The 20,108-nt window shown below is 41.7% G+C and overlaps 1 protein-coding gene across 4 annotated transcripts in view; it reads right to left on the reverse strand.

The window, feature by feature from the left end:
* RBM19 (RNA binding motif protein 19) overlaps nucleotides 1–20,108 on the reverse strand; it is a 147,049-nt gene that overhangs the window by 88,515 nt on the left and 38,426 nt on the right. For all 4 annotated transcript variants that reach the window (XR_007352793.2, XM_048821083.2, XM_048821081.2 and 1 more), the window contains exons 17-21: nucleotides 18,408–18,547; nucleotides 16,221–16,281; nucleotides 13,917–13,996; nucleotides 13,239–13,294; nucleotides 11,191–11,307 (exon numbers count right to left, since the gene is read on the reverse strand). Coding sequence is in view for 3 of the 4 variants with exons in the window: in XM_048821083.2 (XP_048677040.2) it covers nucleotides 11,191–11,307; nucleotides 13,239–13,294; nucleotides 13,917–13,996; nucleotides 16,221–16,281; nucleotides 18,408–18,547 (454 nt within the window). In the remaining variant the exon portion in view is untranslated. The remainder of the gene's footprint in view (nucleotides 1–11,190; nucleotides 11,308–13,238; nucleotides 13,295–13,916; nucleotides 13,997–16,220; nucleotides 16,282–18,407; nucleotides 18,548–20,108) is intronic.

Consider the following 20,108-nt stretch of genomic DNA (forward strand, 5'->3'; position numbering starts at 1 on the left):
GGTTCATGAAAACGGCCAAACTGAGGGCTACTGTGAAGCTCCAAGGCGAGCAAATCCGTCAATAAACGGAAGACCCACCAAGATAGAGGAGGAACTTTGTCACACACACTCTTTTATCTTTCTTGCCTGAAGTATTTAGCTTATAAATTGAAGCAGTTGGTGACTTGCCATCTGATGTCCAGAGAGCCAGCCCTAAGAGGCTACCACAGAACCAGCTTAACTTGACCTTTTCCAGCCTAGCCAAAGACAGAAATGGATGCTGCAGCTTCCTTTTAGTTCACAACTTCCAATCTGGTGAGGCAACCCCTAATCTCAGCACTCTCAGAAAGGTCTCTCCTAGTGCAAGAGTCAGGCTGGCTTCTAATTTCGTCCATGCTTTGGTCATGTGACATAAGGATGGGTCTCAATTCCAATCTGACTTGTCTTTTTCACCAGGAGGGCTTTGGGCAGGGGGCAGGGGAGAGTTTCTGCTGCCCGATTCCCTCTCAAACCAAATCAAACACTGAACATTCCAACTGCTCTTCCTGTTTTTTCAAGGGCTCTATTCCCCAAACCACTCTCGTAAGAGGCAAAAATAAGTAAAAGCTAGATGTCCGTTCACCTGCAAGGCTGAGGTTCCTGGGAGGAAAGGACAACTTACAAGAGGTTTATAAAACTGTACTGTGCCTTTACATAAGCACGGAGAGTGAAGACTTGCTAAAAGTATCTGAATTTTAAAATCCACTGGATTGAAAGGAACACCAATAACATCAGTCCAATGTTGAAGCTTGTTAAAACAATGCAAAGAATGGATTTTGCAAATGTCAACATGAATGGAAAGCATTTGGGTGTCTTTAACAGAATGTGATTATATTAAGACATTCCCATGAAGGGAGGAAGACTGAAAAATAAAATACACTATGTACTACTGAAAAAAAGAGAGGTCAATTTCACTATCTTCATGGTGAAATGCAAAAAATTAAAGTGCTTTTCATTCTCAACATTTCAAGAAATCTAAAAATAGAAAAGGGTGTTTTTTTTTTAATACTTGTTTTCAATCTTGATTGTTCCTTGAATTACAAACTTAGAGGTGATCAGCTTTAGATGCCAGGCAACTACAATTTCTATAAAGCAGCTTCTAAAAACCCTTATGGCCAACTTAAAAGCCATCTTAATAGTCAAGCATGCATCTTGGAAACACGCATGCTTTGCCTCTGCCCAACGACAAAAATACTCTTTTTAACAGGTCAGGCAAAAGAATAATACCTTGTAATATGAATAGCACTGAATAGGTATCCAAAGGAGATGCTGAACAAGATTACTGGGACTCAGCAAGTTACTTCCTATGAAGAAGAAACTTAAAAAGCACCCATTCACACACATGCGAACCTTAGAGTCACCGATCAGAACAAACAGATACGGGGTGGGGGGGGGGGGGGAGGATTGCCAGAGGGTTACCCGTTTGAACATGGTATTTCAAACAAAAAACAGAAAAGCATTGATGAAAAACAAGAAACGGGGTGTAGGAAACTAATTAAGCCCCATCACTAGGTTCAGCTTAGTGCATCGGTGAGAGCTACATCAGCAAAAATCATAGTGAGGGACCCTGGAAATTCTTAGTTTGCATTAGACAATCAGCCAGAGTAAGAACAGGCAGTTGAAAATGGCTCAGTGGAGAGGTTTAGGGGAGCAATGAGGAGGCTTGCGGTCTGGAATGTTAGCAATTCACTAAAATCAACTACTGTGATTAATATTCAGACCTCAGAAAGGAAACATACACTGAAGTAACGCTGTCAAGACAGGGCTAAAAATATTATTCTGTTAAACACTTTTCAGTTTCAATTTTTAAAAACACTGAAAACCCATTTAACTTATTATTTCATGGCTCATCTTGGACAGTGAAACTAGACTGGTTAGTTTCGTTTGCTTGTTCCCATGCACTAGTTCAATACTGCTCTGTTGGGGTTTCCAGCACTGCATGAGCAGACCTCAAGAAAGAAAATAAATCTTCTTTTAAAAAAACAACAACCATGAACACTTTTATAATGTGGTGACAGACAAAGACATGCACAATCCCTGCATTTGCATCTGAAAGTAGGTACTAGTATCTCTCAAAGCTGCATCTGCAATTTGATTTCAATAAAAGCAATTTTATGGAAAGCACATTTTCACATTGTCAGAGGTAACCTGGTGTTTTGAATCTGGTGTGTGGAACTATTAGTAAATCCTCTGGGTCAGGCCTTGTTGTAAGCATGCACCAGGGGTAGATTGTAAGGCCCTGACAACAGCAACACAAACACAAAGTTACAACAGTGTTCTATTATTCTTTATATTTCAATAGCCTCAACAGGCCTTAGTCAGAGATGGACACCCTATTGTGCTCGGCGCTCTACAAGCATAAGATATTCCCTGCCCCACCAAATAGTGCAGATTGGGTGTCCCTGAAATGTGCAAAAGCCTTAGATGTGTGCAAGGGCTGAATGCTGTTAAAAATGCTGTCTACACTATAGAATGGAACCAGACATGACCAGAACTGTAGCGTACACAGGCCCCCAAAACAGGCTAAAACCAGCACTTAATCTTTAGTCATTTCTATCAGGGAGCAAAAAAAACAGGGATAAAAGAAAAGACTTCGAAGACAAAAGGGACAAAGATCACACAGATGTACAACAGGTGAGGCCACTGCAGCCCAACCCACACACTGTTAATGAATGCTTCTTCCCACCTGTTGTGAACGTTGCCATTCACTCTCCTAGCAGGAGGCTCACACCTACAGGAAGGAACAGGTCCCAGAGATGCTCTGGAGGAGGGGGAAGTGCAGCCAAGCAGAGAAACTCCATCCCTTTAGGATTGTGAGGCAATGTGGAAAGACACCTACAGCACAGAGGTTCTCAGTCAGGAAGGGTGAGGGCAAGTTGCTGGGACAAATGCACTGATGAAAAAGCATCAATCAGTTGTTTGGTTTTTTTAAAGCACTTAAAGTGTTCCCCAGCCTGCCCCCCACAAACCCTACCTAATCAGAGATTGGATGCATGGGCCGGAACACAAGCATAAGGGCTAGAAATGTAATATTTCAAAGATAAAATTCCAGTTTAAATTCTACATCGCAATTCTGCAACCTGTGGAATTGCAGAGCACATAGGGCTTGTTCACAGTTACACTGTGTGTGTTCATACGTGAGGATCCCAGCTGTCAGACACAGGATCCTAAATAGGAAGCTGAAATCCAGAATTAAACACTAAAGGGTATATCCTCAGCTGGCATAAACTGAAACTACTCTGAGTGATGCCAGTTTAGGATATGGCCCTAAATGGTGCATCAAAGATTGCTTTAATTCACCTATAATAAATGTCCAGGTATAGGATCTGCACATCATATTTAGGTACCACCTTTGAAACTGGGCCTCCAGCATAGAGGTTTTTCACTAGTGAATGTACAGATTGAGCAACACAAACCCGTACAAACGATTACAAACACATGAATCCATCTGTAGTGTAGACACACACCATACACATGCATCTCAGGTGTATTTTAGTCTAGCTCTACCATCTACAGATAGGCCCAATTAAATCAGCTATACAGTCAGTTAAGTAGAGGATATCAGTTCTTCCTCAGCATCTTTAAACCCATCCTTACCTCTTCATTCCTATTCCTAAAATCCAGGTGTCCTCATCTCACTTGCCTTGATTACTGCAAGCTCCTCCCTTCTTTGCTTCTCACCTTGCTCCAGGTCCCCTCCATCTAACAAGCACTGCCGTTTGGCCTTTATGACTCCATTTCAAATCCTCTCACCAGCTTCCTCTTCTCTTCCTGAGGAAGTTCAAGCTCCTGATTCACCTTCACAGTCCTGCACAACCCTACTGCTCATGCCCTTCTTGCACCAACCAAGCCTTCCTCCCCAATGACCTTTTTGTCTTCTGTGCTTGGCCCACTCTGGTCCTTCTGCTTACAGACCCTGCTTTACAAAGAACCACTGTTTCCTTTGTTCTTCAACCACCTTCTAACAATAAACCCACTGACAAAAATACGGGTAGGAAAGAGGACTTCTGCTCCACTTCGAAATTAGACGTTTGCCTGGTTATCAGGCATATCATCTGAACTGCATTATCCATGTGCCTTCTCTAAGTAGGCACGGCACCTAGCTGCTCTAAGATAAACCAATGCCCATGTTAATCATGCATCCTTCCCACTCTAGCACAAGCAGGTCATTCCAGCTAGCTTCAGCACTGTGATCATAACAGGAAATCCACCAACGATATAGCGATAGTACCATTATCCACCTCGTAAGAGGCCGTCATTCAGATGAGCATTCAGTACATGGGTCTCTTCGGAAAATCCAAGAGGCAAATCTGTTGCATATTCAACCACCTAATTATTTCCCTCCTCAGTCCGAACATGCTCTAACAAAAATGTATGAGAATTCTGTAGCTTTCAGCACCAGGAGAAACAGCAGCATCTTTCATTTTAATTTACTCCCTGGGCAGTCCAATGTTCCCCAAGAGACAAAGGGTACTTGTGTGTCTTCGTACATAAATATGATTCCTCAAACAATTCTAGCCAAAAGCTGATATTAAATATAGATCTAATGACAAGTGGCAGTAGCATTTGGTCATTCCAGGATTACCAGGTTTTCCTGTGCTATTTTTGCTCATGCATACTAATTTTTTTTTTATTGGTACATTGCTAATCCTGACTTGCTGCACCAACAAGGTTACAGACAGAGCTAGTTGAAATCTGACAGAACAGCTTTCTGCCAAGAAATGCAGTTTCCCTGAAACCTAAACATCTCATGGCAACATGTCAAATTCAACAAAGTTTTCAATAGGGGAAATGTCTAAACAATTTGTTTAGACTTTCATTTCAACAAGGTAAAAACATTTCATTGTGACTGTTTGATTCAGTTTGTTTTAACTTTTACACAAAAATATTTTATTATATGTATATATTACCTAGGTTTACTATGTTAACATAATATAAAAGCTAAACAAAATTCATCAAAACATTTTGACATTACCAAAGTATTTTGAAAGTCCCAAATTGAAGTGCCCCGAAATTTTCATTTTGTGGGAAATTTCAGCTTTTCAATCAGATTCAGAATAAAATATTTCAGAATTTCCCCACAAAATGGAAATTCCAGTTCCCAACTAGCGCTAATTATGGATCTTCAGTGTCACAGGCACCAAGTATTTGACAAATTTCATTAACATTTTACTGTCCTGAAAAAAATGTGATAATGCAGTCTGGTCCTTAGGTGAAATTCTGAGGACCTGATCTACATTAGAAAATTAAGTCAGCTTAATTACATCACTAAGAGGTGTAAAAAATCCACACCCGAGTGGCATAGTTAAACCAACCTAATTCCCCCTGTAGACACTGCTAGGTTAATGGAACGATTCTTTCATAGACTTAGCTACCATCTCTTGGGGAGGCGGATCAGCTACGCTAACAGGAGAATCCCTCCCATCGGCTTAGGTAGCGTCTACAATGAAGAACTACAGCGGCGCAGCTACATCAGTGTAGCTGTGCCACTATCGTGTTTTTAATGTAGACGAGCACTAATACAGACGAGTTGATTATCTGTGTTATGTCCTTCCACTGATTTTGTATTTTAGTACACTCAAACTTTACACATCCCACAATTCGTTTAGTCAGCATTATATCCCCATATGTGCTGATCTGTTTTTGCTTCCGTTTTATAGGGGTAATAAATAGAAAGCATTATATTAGCATTAATAGCAATCCTTTTTGTTAATGCACATACGTCTGCCTAGTCTTTGTTTCCAGAGGTTGTATGGAGGATTCTTCTAGGGCTCAATATTTTGAACTGTTGAATAGACACAATAATTTGACTGGAAAGATCTGTACTGGGTTTTAAGCTGCTAGAAGGATTTAGCGAGTCATTTGAAAATAAAAATATCTAAAACAACCATTCCCACTTTTAAAATTGCAGCCACAGTACAATAATCAGTGTCAGGTGCTTAGCTATCTAAGCATTTTTAGTGTGTCATATACCCGAGCATATAGGAGCTGAATGTACCAATTAATACCACCTAGCTCTTATATGGGTAAAACCTCACTGTCCATTAATGGACAATTTTCTCTCTTCTGCCTTTGGTTAGTGAAAATTTCTATGGGTTCAAGTGCAGGAAGATATCTTGGGGAAGAGAAAATTTTTTACCAGTCTCTTTACTTGGAGAAAGGTGTGAACATGGAATGTGTCTTGCACTAGACTTCATTATATCTCCGTGTTCCTTCATAATGAGGAATGAAGAGCTCATTCTGGTAACAACTCTTATTTTAATAGGTCATTCCAAGCTTTGAAGAAGTGGATAATGACATAAGAATAACTTTATAAAGATTTAGTTAAAAAAATAAAAAAACTCGACCTATTTTATCAACTGTATCCTTCACCCATACTTTTTTTCTTCCAGAAGAACAGATCCAATTTCCAACTCTTACCCCTTGTAATACAGTTTTAGATTCATGACTGCTTCTACTTCGTCGGTCAGAGGGAACTTACTTCTGTCCTGGCTAGTCTGGCTAGATTGCTCTTCTAAAAGCACTACGTCGTGAATTGTGGTTATTTTTTGGGGCGGAGGAGGGGTTGTTTTTAAGAAAATAAGCAACAACAAAGCCTTTGAAAAAGAATAAAATAGATAGACCGTTTATTTTTAGTACATTAAACCTGACCAGTATCATATTCCAATCTTTAATCCATTGGCTTCTCTACAACACAATGTTACTTTCACATAGCAATGTGATAGGCTATATTTATTCCTAGGAACCATAACCTGGTACCATGTTCTGGTACTATTTTCAGCTGTGTTTTTTTCCCCCAATAGCTGTAAACTTATTTCTGTTAAGAGTGAGGTCCATATAAATTTTGTAACCAGGAAGTCTTACTAAATTTGAATGAATTAGACTCCTACAGGTAGGATACAGAGGTGATCAGATGTACAATAATGTATCTACATATAAAGCTATATAACTTAGTGTTTAGACTGGAAGTAAACCTTGAATTTTGGGATTTTCTCTCTCTTTTTTTTAATATGTTCTGAAGGCAAATAATGGGGCTAGTGGGCAGCCTGGTTTTCTTCCTCTGCTCATCTGGAAGCATGAGGCAATGACAGATAGTTCTAATTTTAGAAAAGGGTTTACACATCTTACCCAATTTACATGCAAGTTCCCCAAAACCATACATTTTCAAAAGAAGCCCCACTCGACCCCATCACAAGCTTTTTCTGAATTTGATTTTATGACAGCTCTTATTCCCTTATTTGGTGGAGTGTGCACCATGTGCATTTATAATTCTACGAAGGTAGCCTACAGTGTTTGCCCCTCAACAAGTCCTATTTGATCTAGAGAAAATGTAAAGGACCTTTTACCATTTTAGTTGCTCCTATTTTAGGAGGGGAAAAAGATCTTTGTAACTTCATATTCAGTGATGCGAGTCTGTACAATAATGCCTCCATTTTTTATGCTCTCTAAGTTGGTGTACGAAGTGATATGGCTATGAAACAAAGCATTAAGATCAAGACTTCTGACGGGAAGTGGTGATTATGTGAGACCAGCATGACATGTTTGAAAGGAACCTAATTTTCAGAAATTGCTCAGGAGCTGCCCTCTGAAAAATAAGGCCTTTTCACAGGTCTCAAATTAGACACCCAAAATCATTACTCATTTTTGAAAAGATTAGCTTAAGAGACTCTCTCAATATAGTATCAAAGAATTAAAAGTCTTCATCTGAGAAATTTTTTTCGTCTCCCCTCCCCCATTTTGGAAATGGACAGTTATAAATTGATAAACTACATAACTAGCAGCCTCAGCAAAGAGAGCAGACAGACTGAAATATCCTCATTATTAGGGATAGTCCCTCCAGGCCAGGATTCAAGTATGGCGACAGATACAGTATGAGGAAAAGCTTATTTTAGTGTTGTCCATGCTTAGGCAAAGGATTCAGACTCCAGGACTGCCAATCCGGCAGTGTTCACCATCACCAAATGCACATGAAGAAAATGGAGTACCTTCACTCTCCAACACACTCCCAATGGATTAAAACCTTATCCCTAAACCTCTGAAACCAAAGATATGCACCTTGAATCCCCTGCAAGCTACAGTTTTGGGAAAGCAACACTAATTTAACACCCATGAATGGATTTTCCGAAAGTGTTTGTCTTCATCCTCCCTCTTCCTCTGAAAGTTTTGTTAAAGTGATCCAAAACCCACCACTACCACAACCAGGGTGCAGGTCTTCAAGGTTAGTTTGAATTGGCTAGAGGAGAGTAACAACATAGGACTGCAAGGACAAGGCAGCCTTTTATATGTATCTTAGCTTGTTAGTATTGCATCCTAAACTATAATCCTCATTCCACAGAGAGGCTAAGCACTGTGATGATGGATCTTTGAATCAACAAAATACTAGAGGAGAAAGATGAACAGGGTAAGCTGCAATTCTGAACAATCCATGAACTGAAGACTCCAAAAGTCTGCACTGTTTAAACAAATCAATCATTGTCCATTTCAAACAGCTAGCATTGCTGACACCTATTCTTGGGTACATTTAAAAGGGAGAGTTCATGTGACAAAGCTTGAAAGGTGAAGACATTTTTATAGAATAAAAAGGATTTTAACCTTCTGTGTTTCATATCCTGCCCAGACAATAATTCAGAAGTGGAGTAAAGGAACTGGGTTATGGGACATCACCACTTGGGTGGCTAGAAAGTGGCTTTTAAACATGTGAAACAACAGAGAAGAGGTTTGTCCCTCAAAGCCTTTAACCTCCACAGGCAGAGCTACCACTGGCCTGCAGCGTCATTGTCTGCGAGCAACAACTGCCGTTCCCCTCTTGTCCTTTATTTCCTGAGAAGACTAAGAGTGCCCCCTGCTGCCTTGATGAGGGAAATGCCTCTGGTTCCAAAGAATTGTTTTAAACTAAAACATTATTATTAAAAAAAAACCCACCAAAGGACCTAAATCTATGGCAAAGACTTACAATTTTAAACAAAACCCCAAAAGAATGCCTGGCATTTAATAATGTTCAATGTGTGCAAATTTTTAGCTCTTCTGAAAAAAATAAGTAGAGACATTATTAAATCAGCTCAGTTCTCTCATTGCTGGCTTTTGTTCTGAAGATAAACAATGTGTTCCTAAATATATTGTGTAACTAAGTGAAACTGACATTTTGGTGGAACATTGCTTCCTGATTAACATGCATTGTTCTTAACACGCTTTTGATAATGGGCTATAGAAGCCTCGTGTTCCTTAAAACAGACACTATCAGACTGGTCCCATACCCCCATCTTCTCAACCATGCATTGTTTTTCAAAGCCCTTTTAATAACTTGAAACAAAACATCTCTCTGTACTGATCTTTTATCTTTTGGACAAGTACAGATTCCTCCTGTCCCCTGAATATATTACAGAACCGAAAGCCAGCCCGGCTTTGTTTATTATTTGGTCTGTTGGCTGGTAAACTGTGAATATCAGTTGAGCACTGGCAATTTGACGCATCAAGTTGGTTGCTCTACAACTGGCAGGAAGAGTTAAGTTTGGGGCTTGAAGGGTCTCCTATGATTAGAAATCCAGCGGCAATTTTCCTCCCCATCCTAAGAAATTTGAATAGCTAAGATCCAAATTTTGGGTCTAGACCAATTCTGGGGGCTCTATCACTATTCTGTCAAAGAACAAGCATACAAGATATAAGCGCCTTTATATAGACAAAGACTTCTGGCTAGAAGAGCCCTCTCTAGCCTATATACGTTCTTTTACTGTGCTCATTACAATAGCATCTGAGCAGCTTCCAGCCATAAGCAATGTGACTAACATACTTCTAACACATGGTTACCTCAGCCTGGTTCCAATTAAATACATACAACATCCCTAGCCCACCCCCATCCCTTGCACAGAAGAATTGGCCAACGAGCAGCGAGGACACAGGATCACACTTGCCTCCTACAGAGGCCTAAGTATTTTGTCTCTTATGTCTTGGCAACACTTCTACATGATTTCATGCTAATACAGTATTTAGAAACCCATGAATAAAAGCTCTCCAGGGACCTCTGGTTTTGCTCACCCCAACATGTCATTGGAGGATTGTTCCCTACACTGTTTTTCAGTGCACAATATTGGTTTTCTTTGAGCGGGTTAAGCATCTGGATTTCCCCCCATGTCCCTTAGGGAATAAACCTACAGTCTAACAGGGTTCATTGTTAGGAAAGCTAGAACACATTCAACCTAACCCCGCAAGACCTGAAGAAGTCCTCTCTATACTCTTTCCAAACACTGACACCGTGAACTCACATCCTAAAAGACTTTGTTTTTATATAGCTGTTTGCATCAATATACCTCAAGGCAGGTCAGCATCATTATTCTCCAAGACACAGAGAGGGGAAGTGACCTGCCCACGGTCACCCAGCAGGTCAGGGCAGAGCTGGAAATAGAACCTAGGGGGTCAACTGGATTATTTGATATTCCCTTCTGTCCGTAAACTCTATGACTCCCCCAGTTTACTCTAGTATCCGAGCAGATACTCACATCTAGTGAGGAATTTGTTTAGTCATATGTAAAACAATTCTATCTGCTGTCTGGACAATTTCTTGGTGCTCCTCACCCCTCACTTTCTTGGGAAAGCCACGGAACACATTCTGGACAAGGAGACATTTGAGGTCAGATTCTCAGCTTAAGGGACGCAAAGGAGCCACTTTCTGTCTGTTACCCACCAGCTGAGACCTGCCCCAGTTAAGAAGAGTTGGGGTACAGAACTCAGCTCCTGCACCAACTGTACCAATGCAGCACAGGGAACATGTCAGAAGAGATAGGGATGTATTGGGGCATCTCAGTGTGGATCCTTAGTGGGCATATGATCCCTAGGGGGCCAGACACTGCTGGTGTACATTAGTGCAGCCCCAGGTTGCTCTAATTCAGACAGAGGCTGGAGCAGTTTGGCCCTCAGGATGAAGACACTATGACCCACTCGCTAATGCGCCTCCCCTCCCGCCCCGCATGCTCCTGCTCAAAGCGGAGCTCAGACACAGAAGTAATCTGCTTATTTCATGTGTCCATATCTGCACTAAACAAAAGTCTCACTTAACCCGTAAGACAACAGTTCCGTCATATTTATGATCACACAGCAAGGTCACCTGCCAAAAGCAGCCACCGATGCCCCAGTGAGTAACGTCCCACTGAGCAGATGAGCAGCAGCAGATTTCTTTACCTGAACAGCTCTCTGATTTCCCTCACGGTTGCCTGGAATGGGATATTTCGGACCAAAATCTTGGAGCTCTTTTGCTTCTTGAGTGTTTGTTTTTTGCGGGATGGTGTCACAGTGGGCCTGGTAAATCAACGGAGACATGGTAAGTTACACTGTAGAGAACAGAACACAGACCTTGCTCTTTCTGGTTCCTTCCAGCTTACGAATCTAGACATTCTGGAGTCCAGTTTCCTGATCGATATGCTCAATGGCTTCTTATTTGAATCAATGGATGCTTCATAGACCAGGTGGGAGAACAGAACAGTTTGATTACAGTTATACTTGGAATATATAAAAATCTGCCTCATTTTAAAAAGGTCATAGTCTTCCTACGTGTTTGTGCATTATCTTGCAGACAGGACCCCAATCGTAACAGGGGCTTCTGGGCTGGGTGCTATTTCAAGACAAGTAAATAAAGCACTACCTAGGGATTACCATTCTGGAACAGACCAATCCTTCCGCTGATTTGCTGACCTGCTCTGGTACAGCAGGGAGAAGAAGTTTGCAACACTGGCTAAAGTAGTGTAAGTGAAGCATAGCTTGTGCCTTTAGTTTCACTTTTAACTGTTCTCTGACAGGCTGTAAATAGCATGAACAGTTCATACTACTCTGTAAAGCCACCAGGTTTAATTTCAAGACATGGATTCTGGCTGTCCAAGCCAGCAGGAGGTGGAGGCAATTCTTGGGTCTCAATGTACAGAATGGTGCATTACCCCACAGCAGCCGAAGAGCTGTACAGATGGGCCGTTAAGGGAAGTCCGATGCAGCTCCCCTTGGTCTAACAAAGATGCCTTCAGCATGAAGGAAGGGGCACAGAACAATATCATCTACAGGACAGAGGAGGATGACAGTGGAAAGATGCTTTTCTTTAAGAAGCTGGGAGGAGAATAGCAAATTACCCCAAGGAGACCCTTATGACAACTTTTCTAGTATAGTTCACCTTTAGTCTAGCGTCTCTCACTTAAGTGATGAAATCATTTAGTGTTGCTTTGCTTTCTTCCTTCCGATTCCCAGAAGCTCAGTGCTTCCTTTTTAATTTTCTACTTAGTCTAATAAAAACAGATCGCCACCTAAAATTTCAGTTATTCCTATCCACTTGTTGATCAATGCATATATGTTAGGTGTAGTATACACCATATTAATAGGTATTATGCACACAGTATTAATATAATACATATCGGAGATGGGAAATTATGTTAACTGAATGTATTATGCTCTTCCCACAATTCTGTTCACCTACGTCATACATCCCACAACACTTTGCGAAGCTGAAGTCAGCTTTGGCATTAGAAAATAGGAAACTTTTCAAAGCAAGGATGCAGGAACCCTTTGTACCAAGTACACTTTGGGAGTATTTTCATGGCTCATCAACACTTGGAATGCAGCAATTCAACCCAAGATATGGGAAAATATAGGGAGGTACTAAGGACAAAGCTGGCATAAACCAGTGGGTTAAACTTACTTTAAGTAATGTGAAAAGCATTCTGTAACTTGTAAAAAAATCATACTATAAACACTACTAGTTGCAACGTGTATCTTTGAAGCACAACTTGTGCGTACGGTGAACATGCTGTGAGATAAGGATTGCTTCCCAGAGGGAGGGTATGTATGTTTCCTTTTCATATTGTCCTACTTTGCCTTTAGACAATAAAATTGGTTAAGATTAGTTATTTGGTCTCTCTAACATTTTTAAGAATGAACAGCGAGTGTAGTCAAACAACTGGCTACACCTTGGAGTTAATATACTGGACTAACACCATTACGACTGCTATTTTTGAAGACTTACACCTGATCATCTGAAAGAGCCCAGGAAAAACATTTGTTCCATAGGATTGTTCCAGCATATCAGGTAAATGTGTATTAAAGACTGGCACTATTCACCAACTGAATTATGAAGTGCCACCAGCAACCATACTGTAAAGAAATTAAAGAGCCATTCTGGGCAATCAAGGGCTCCTGCTGCTTAAGTGTATTTGGTGCAGAGAAGTCAGACAGGAATCAGATAGACTTACTTTATGGCCCTTTCAGAGATCTTCACATCCAGCTGATGGCCATCTACTGAGCAACCCTAAAAAAGCAAGTTACAAAGTTTGCTAAAAGAGATAGACCTTAAGAACAGAGAAGAAGTTTTACATCTCAACTCTACTTCCTCCCACCTCTCCTTCACCCAAAGCTCTTCTCTTTCCAAGCGCAGTTAATACAGGTGAAGAGTATAAATACAGATGGGGAAGCAGTGTGGTCTAGTAGCCAAGGCATTGGCATGGGAGTCAAGATACCTGAGTTAATCCCAACTGTGCCAGAGATGTGATGCTGAGCGAGTCACTTTCCCTCCCTGAGCCACTACTTCCACTCCCAGCCTGTGTCTTTAGATTTTGGGCCCTTTTGGGCAGGGACCGTCTTACTAGGGATATGTTCAGCACTCAGCACAATGGGGTTCTGACCTCAGTCGCAGCCTGCAGGGAACTACTGAAAAACAAATATTAGAAGGGTTCTCGGTGCCTCATGACCAATGTTCCCTCTAATTTCTGACAGGCCGTGTGCGCAAAGAATTTCTTCTGTGCAAATTTTTGTACACGCAATGTTTCGCTGTGTGCGCAGGGTTTAGGATCTGTGTGCACACGCACAGCTTAGAGGGAACAGTGCTCATGACCCACCCACTCCTCCCCTTTGGCTGCGTTTCCCACGGTTACCTGGAGCTGTCGGAGGGCTTTCTGAGCATGCTCTGGTTTCTTATACTCCACAAATCCAAAGCCCATAGGAAGTAAAGTGCCTGCCAGAAAGGGAAGGAAAGAGCCCCGTAAATGCTTTGGCGAAAAGCATTCGATAGTGGCCCGCACAATGGATAGGCCCTTGTGACTGGTTAATGACCGACAACGAAAAAGTGAATCAACACTGCTAGATATGGGGTGAGCTTTGCTGGACTAAATCTATTTACAAGCCAGAGAACATTATCTGATGTCTTTCACTTTATCACCTAGGTTGTGCCCTAAATTTCACTTGTGTGCCAGAGTCCCAGAGGAGCCATGGGTAATTAAAACAACTGAAATTGTGACACTTCAGGATAAAGTCACCCTGGAGATGATGCAAAGAAAGTTGTATGACAGCTGTGTACAGTGGAAATCCATTTCATATGTAACTTCTTTGAATGCAACTAAACAAAAACCTAACTATCGGTCCTACAGAAATGATAGCTATGCACATAAAAGGTCAGTGACCATACTGCTTACATATAAATTTGTCCATGCACAGGGTTTCCTGCACTGCTGCAGTGGCAAACTTTTGGAATGAAATTTTCACCATAATCCAGACATAGGCACTCTCTGGGCATTCCTACCATGCCCTATTCGGACAAAGATACCCCCTAATAATTTACGCTTCCTTTTAGACGGATGTAAAACCTGCGGCTGGAGTTTTGACTATATTTTTATCTGAAACCCATCAAAGAGTTCACTCTGGCCATCAAGGAGGAAATACGTTGCACATGCCAATAAAAAACAATTGTAAATGGAGCCTTAAAAAGGTTTGTCATCTAGGTAGATCCCTCGTCAGAAAGGATGGGCTTTTGGCTAGAGCCCTGGTCTAAGACTCAGGAAAGAATTGGCTCTGCCACAAAAATCCCATGTATCCATAGGCAGCTCATTTCAACTGCATGTGCCCACTGCCAATTGTGAAGTGGAGACAATATATCCGTTGTCATATTTATAGGGTAAGCTCTTTGGGGTGAGAGACTGTCTCTGCGTACATTCAGTGCCCAGCATATGGGAGCCTGAACACTCTTCCTAGATATGTGAATGGAAACTGCTTGTTAAATAATTCCAGACCAGGAGTTCAATTAATTTGGGAACCAACGATTTCATGCTCTCCACTCTCCCATTGGTTAATGTAAAAACAGCGTCTGCCCTTTAGGGTGGCCCTATTCCCACTTACCAGACACAGACTTCTCCCTTTATTTCCAAAAGCTTCAGCAGCTGACAGAATGACTATTCACCCCTTCCTGGTTATTCAGACCACTGGGGATGTCAGCAGTACAGCAAGTGCACAGATACAGAAGCAGCTAACTAACTACTGCTACCGAGCCAGGAGCATAGGGCTTATACATATTAGGTCTTCTCCAAACCACCGTTCAAATGTCTTGGCAAGGGAGTAAAGGATTGAGATCTATTTACAAGCCAGAGAACATTATTTGATGTCTTTCACTTTATCACCTAGGTTGTGCCCTAAATTTCACTTGTGTGCCAGAGTCCCTCTGAGCGCCACAGAATAGATGCAAACTAAGCATAGTCCCTGTATGGTCACTCTTAACAGTTCTAGGTTATGTACTGAAGAATGAGACATTCGCTAGAGACGACAATGAAAAGATAATTAAAGGGCTATAGATCAAGTTATTTCCTTATTCAGCAAAAGTTTGCAACACCCAAGGCCATGCAACGCTTTTAGGGAACAGGGTCATAGTATCGTAACTTCAGGGATCCATAAGTAAGGCCCTGAGCAGAAAACACAATGGCAAGTTTCCAAACTTTGATGGCACTAAGCTACAGAAGTCATTCTTCAGTGACAGAAATTGATTGTCCTGGAAGGTAGAGTGAAGCTAGACACGGTTCTCTCCTAAAATCAGATCATGTGTGTATCACAGATCATGAGCAAACATGGGGCTGGGTAGGCAGATGTGCCTGTGAGGTTTCTTTTTAAAATTGACTGAACTCTTCAAAAGACCTTGGTGTGAAGTAGAGCTTATGACACTTTCACGGAGCCTTCAGCTGAACAACTACGAGTCCCACCATGGTTTAATACTTACCTTTGGGGCATGACCTTCCTGGTTTAGTCAGCACTTAATTTTTGAGGCTTATGTTTTCAGTCATTTCAACATATGTATTTCTGGGCACATAAGGAAGATTTTTAACATCAACTATCCAATTGCCCACACAAATGAACGCAGAAGGCATCACCACCACCAACCCAAGCAGAAGGAAATGCACAACGATTCATAGGAGTACCTGCTTTGTCTTTCTTCTTTGAGATCGTGCAGCTCTTCACAGCTCCCACTTTGGAAAACGTCTGAAAGAATTTTACATGGTCCTTAGTTCTCTTTGTAATTAAAGTGTAACCCTTTGACAACGTTCCCCTTTTGTAGCAACTGAAACAGACAAAGTCAACCCACAGCGAGAGAGAGAGATGCACACCGAACAAGGAAAAGACACACATCATGCATTCTGTTGTGACAGCCTTTATTTAAAACACTCTCTCAGTAATTATCCATCACACTGCACTATAGCTATGGAAAGATGCAGTAGTTTAGATCACTGCTACAGAATACTGAAGTACTTAAAAGAATGCTTCCACCCAGACACTGGCTCCTTCAAAGCTGATCTAACCATTGCCAGTTCATTACAATATCCTTAGAACATTTCTCTTTCCAGTACCGCATGGGAGGTACCAAGAAGTGCCTGTGGCAGCTCTCCTATGTAATATGTAGGCTCGGAAGGATTCGATTTTTATTGACAAATGTTGGTGAACGTTGATTTCACCGTATACACATGCACACACAAAAAATATTTCTATCCATGATAATCAAACCTGAAACAGATAGGCAATAAAAAATGCTGCTTGAGAACTACAGTTTAAGGATTTTTACTTTGTATATTTTGATGTGTGATGTTGACAATTTATGTTTTAATGGTTAGAAAGCTTTAACTTTTTGAATCTCAACATCTACTGTCATTAAATAACTGTCTGTCTGACACCCTTCCCCCCGAGTGTCCAACCCCTCCTATAATTTCCCACAACTGTGAAAGTTTACAACAAAAAAATGCTAGCAATAAACATTGCTATTAGCCATCATTTTATAAAAAATAAAAACTGAATTCTGCCAGGCTTAATTATATGTTGCATAGCCCCAATGAAAGTATAAGGTATGGTGAACGGATTGGACCTAATTAGGTACTAGTGAATCTACAGGAGTTTGTGGTTCCCTTAAACCATAGAGTGAGGGGGGATTTGATAGCTGCTTTCAAATACCTAAAAGGGGGTTCCAAAGAGGATGGACCTAGACTGTTCTCAGTGGTAGCAGATGACAGAACGAGGAGTAATGGTCTCAAGTTGCAGTGGGGGAGGTTTAGGTTGGATATTAGGAAAATCTTTTTCACTAGGAGGGTGGTGAAACGCTGGAATGCATTACCTAGAGAGGTGGTGGAATCTCCTTCCTTAGATATTTTTAAGGTCAGGCTTGACAAAGCCTTGGCTGGGATGATTTAGTTGGGGATTGGACTAGATGACCTCCTGAGGTCTCTTCCAACCCTGATATTCTATGATTCTATGAACACATCAATTCTACAAATTCAAGGCCTTTGGATCCATGATATGTACAGGAAGGAAACAAAGAGGAGGATGGATAGGTTTCCTCCAATTTTGACTACCTGTATGGGAGATTATTGAAACATTTGGTGTTTCAACAGTGAGCTAGGCATGAAAGGTAAGGGAAATGGGGGTACCTCTACTGGGATACAGGATGGGATAACACACTCCAGTCTGGAGATGGATCGCTAGGGATGTCTGAGCAATTAAGTTAGCCTTTGAAAACTGCCTGTGCTGGTAAAGTTTCCAGGTAGACAGTCTACTTGACTGCCCTCTAACATGACAATTGATGTGAATGAAAAAACCCAAGTGCAAGATTCTCTGAGCATTCAAAGCCACCACTAGCCCCAATCTGTGCAGCATAATATTTTCACAACCAAGCTGGAGAACAGCTCTAGCGTGGTCTATAGCTACATCTATTGTCTCCTACCAGCAAAATGGAGAGGAGTTTAGTAGCTGGAAAAGGAAACAGAAAGAACTTCAGGTTACTCTTCCGCCTCTGCCACTGACTTACTGTATGACCTTAGGAAAGCTACCTCACCTCTCTACTACTCTTTACCCTAGCAAAATGGCTATGAGACTTTTCTCACAAGGGCCAGGGGGGGCTCAATGTTTGTAGAGGCTTGGATGAAAGATATGTACTGATGAATGCTTTATCGATAGCTTTAAAATACCAAACAGTAGAGCAGCTGAAGGACTTTTAAATCCAGGTTGAGCAACAAACTCACTGTTTGACCCTGACCAAGCCACTCAAACCGAGCTGCTCCATCTAAACAGAACATTGCTGGACACATGCAACACCCAGTCCCACCACCTCTCCCTTTGTTCACCTCCTTCAGCGTATCTTCTGTGGTGGCAAAGTTGAGGTTTTTGATGAACAGTGTACATCCTGGAACACTCTCCTCCTCCTCCTCCTCCTCTTCATCTATTTCTTCTGAGCCCTTTTTAGTTTCCTCAGTTTCATCACTAGCTGTAAAGCAAAGAACAAACCATAAACACCATAAAATGTAACTCCAGGCAGTTCTGGAGACTGAAGGGATTTATTGTATTTTGACCCTACCGTCGGAGTCATCAACGCACAGACTATAATGACTCATCTCTCTAGCTGCATTTAGTAAGTTCTGTGGGTGAACTTGATGCTCTTGGACACGCAGCCACAACATGTATAGCTAGTGTAAGCCATGTATTGTTCTTCTAACACCCCTGAATTCCGACCTACAGCATACTACTTTCCAGGAGGCCAGACACTCTGGTGACAAGCCTAGGTAGATACTTGCTCCAACCTTGGGATCTTGCACAGCTCTACAAGTATCCCTCAACCTTGGCCTGAAATACCCACTGCTACTCCAGTATAGCCCTCTCTTGACAGAGGCTGCTAATCAAGTATTTGATGTACAAGGTCTACTCCTGCATCGGTGCATAAAATACCTCAAAATACTCAACTCACTGACTGGATAAAAGGACAACTGAGGACCAGGTTCAAGATGGCAGCCATGCTCCTAGAGCACCCAGCCAATACAGTAGTGCCTCTGCTCTGCTAGTTTATTTTCCATGATCTATGGACCTTATTCAGCTGAACTGCAACACAGATCGTAGCATTTGGTAATCAACACACAACTGTACTGCTCTTCTGAAATACCACAAGTAATGACGACACTGCTGTAGTGTTCCCTGGCACTCACCATATTACATATTACCTGGGAACCGCCACCACAAACGCAACTGTATCACCTCGGATACAGTCCAGTGCACCACAAAGGAACCTCCAGCACTGAGAGACAACAGCACCCCTTCTGCTAAACCACAGAACGACACCTGGGAACCTCCAGCACTGAGACACAACTGCATCCCCTCTGCACAACAGCCAGGAATCAACAGGGTAGCAAATGCTGCATCTCACTTGGCTTACTTAATTTTTAAAATAGTTTATGGGCCAATCTTCAGTCACCTTCGCTGCGCCAACCCACAACCCACTTAGGTGCTTTCCCTAAGTAACCTGTTCGCTGCGCCAACCCATCCCCTTCGTGAACAGCTTCTGCTTCAGCCCATTTTGATGGAGGCTGTAGCAAGGTTTGAAAGACTTGTGTACGTGAAAGGGAACTTCACGGGTTTTTGTCCATAATCATTCGACTCACCACAGCAAGTACCACGAAGACTCCACCAGCCTTTTTCTACTTTCAAGAAACAAACCAAATGTATTAAACTTCTAATTAATCTTCAAGGGCTCTGGCATGAAATGGCCCTTTTATGCTTTAATGAAAACAGCAACAATGATAACGTTGTCCTTTTAACATCAGTGGAACATGCAGCCATCCTATCTCTGCCGCAAAGAGAAAAGAAAAAGGAAAGGAAAGGGGAAAAGAACTTCACATTTTTCTGAGGCCCATTGTTTAACAACTGAGGAAGTTGGAGAGGCTGTCCAGAAAGGAGGTGGAGAGGAGTGAGAAAGGGAAAGGCAGGCTCAGGAGGGATGCACAACCCAGAGCATGAGGCTAATATCAGAATCTAAACTGGAAATTTGCCTTGTGCCC

Source organism: Caretta caretta, chromosome 15, assembly GCF_965140235.1.
Source record: "Caretta caretta isolate rCarCar2 chromosome 15, rCarCar1.hap1, whole genome shotgun sequence".
NCBI classification, from domain to species: domain Eukaryota; kingdom Metazoa; phylum Chordata; order Testudines; family Cheloniidae; genus Caretta; species Caretta caretta.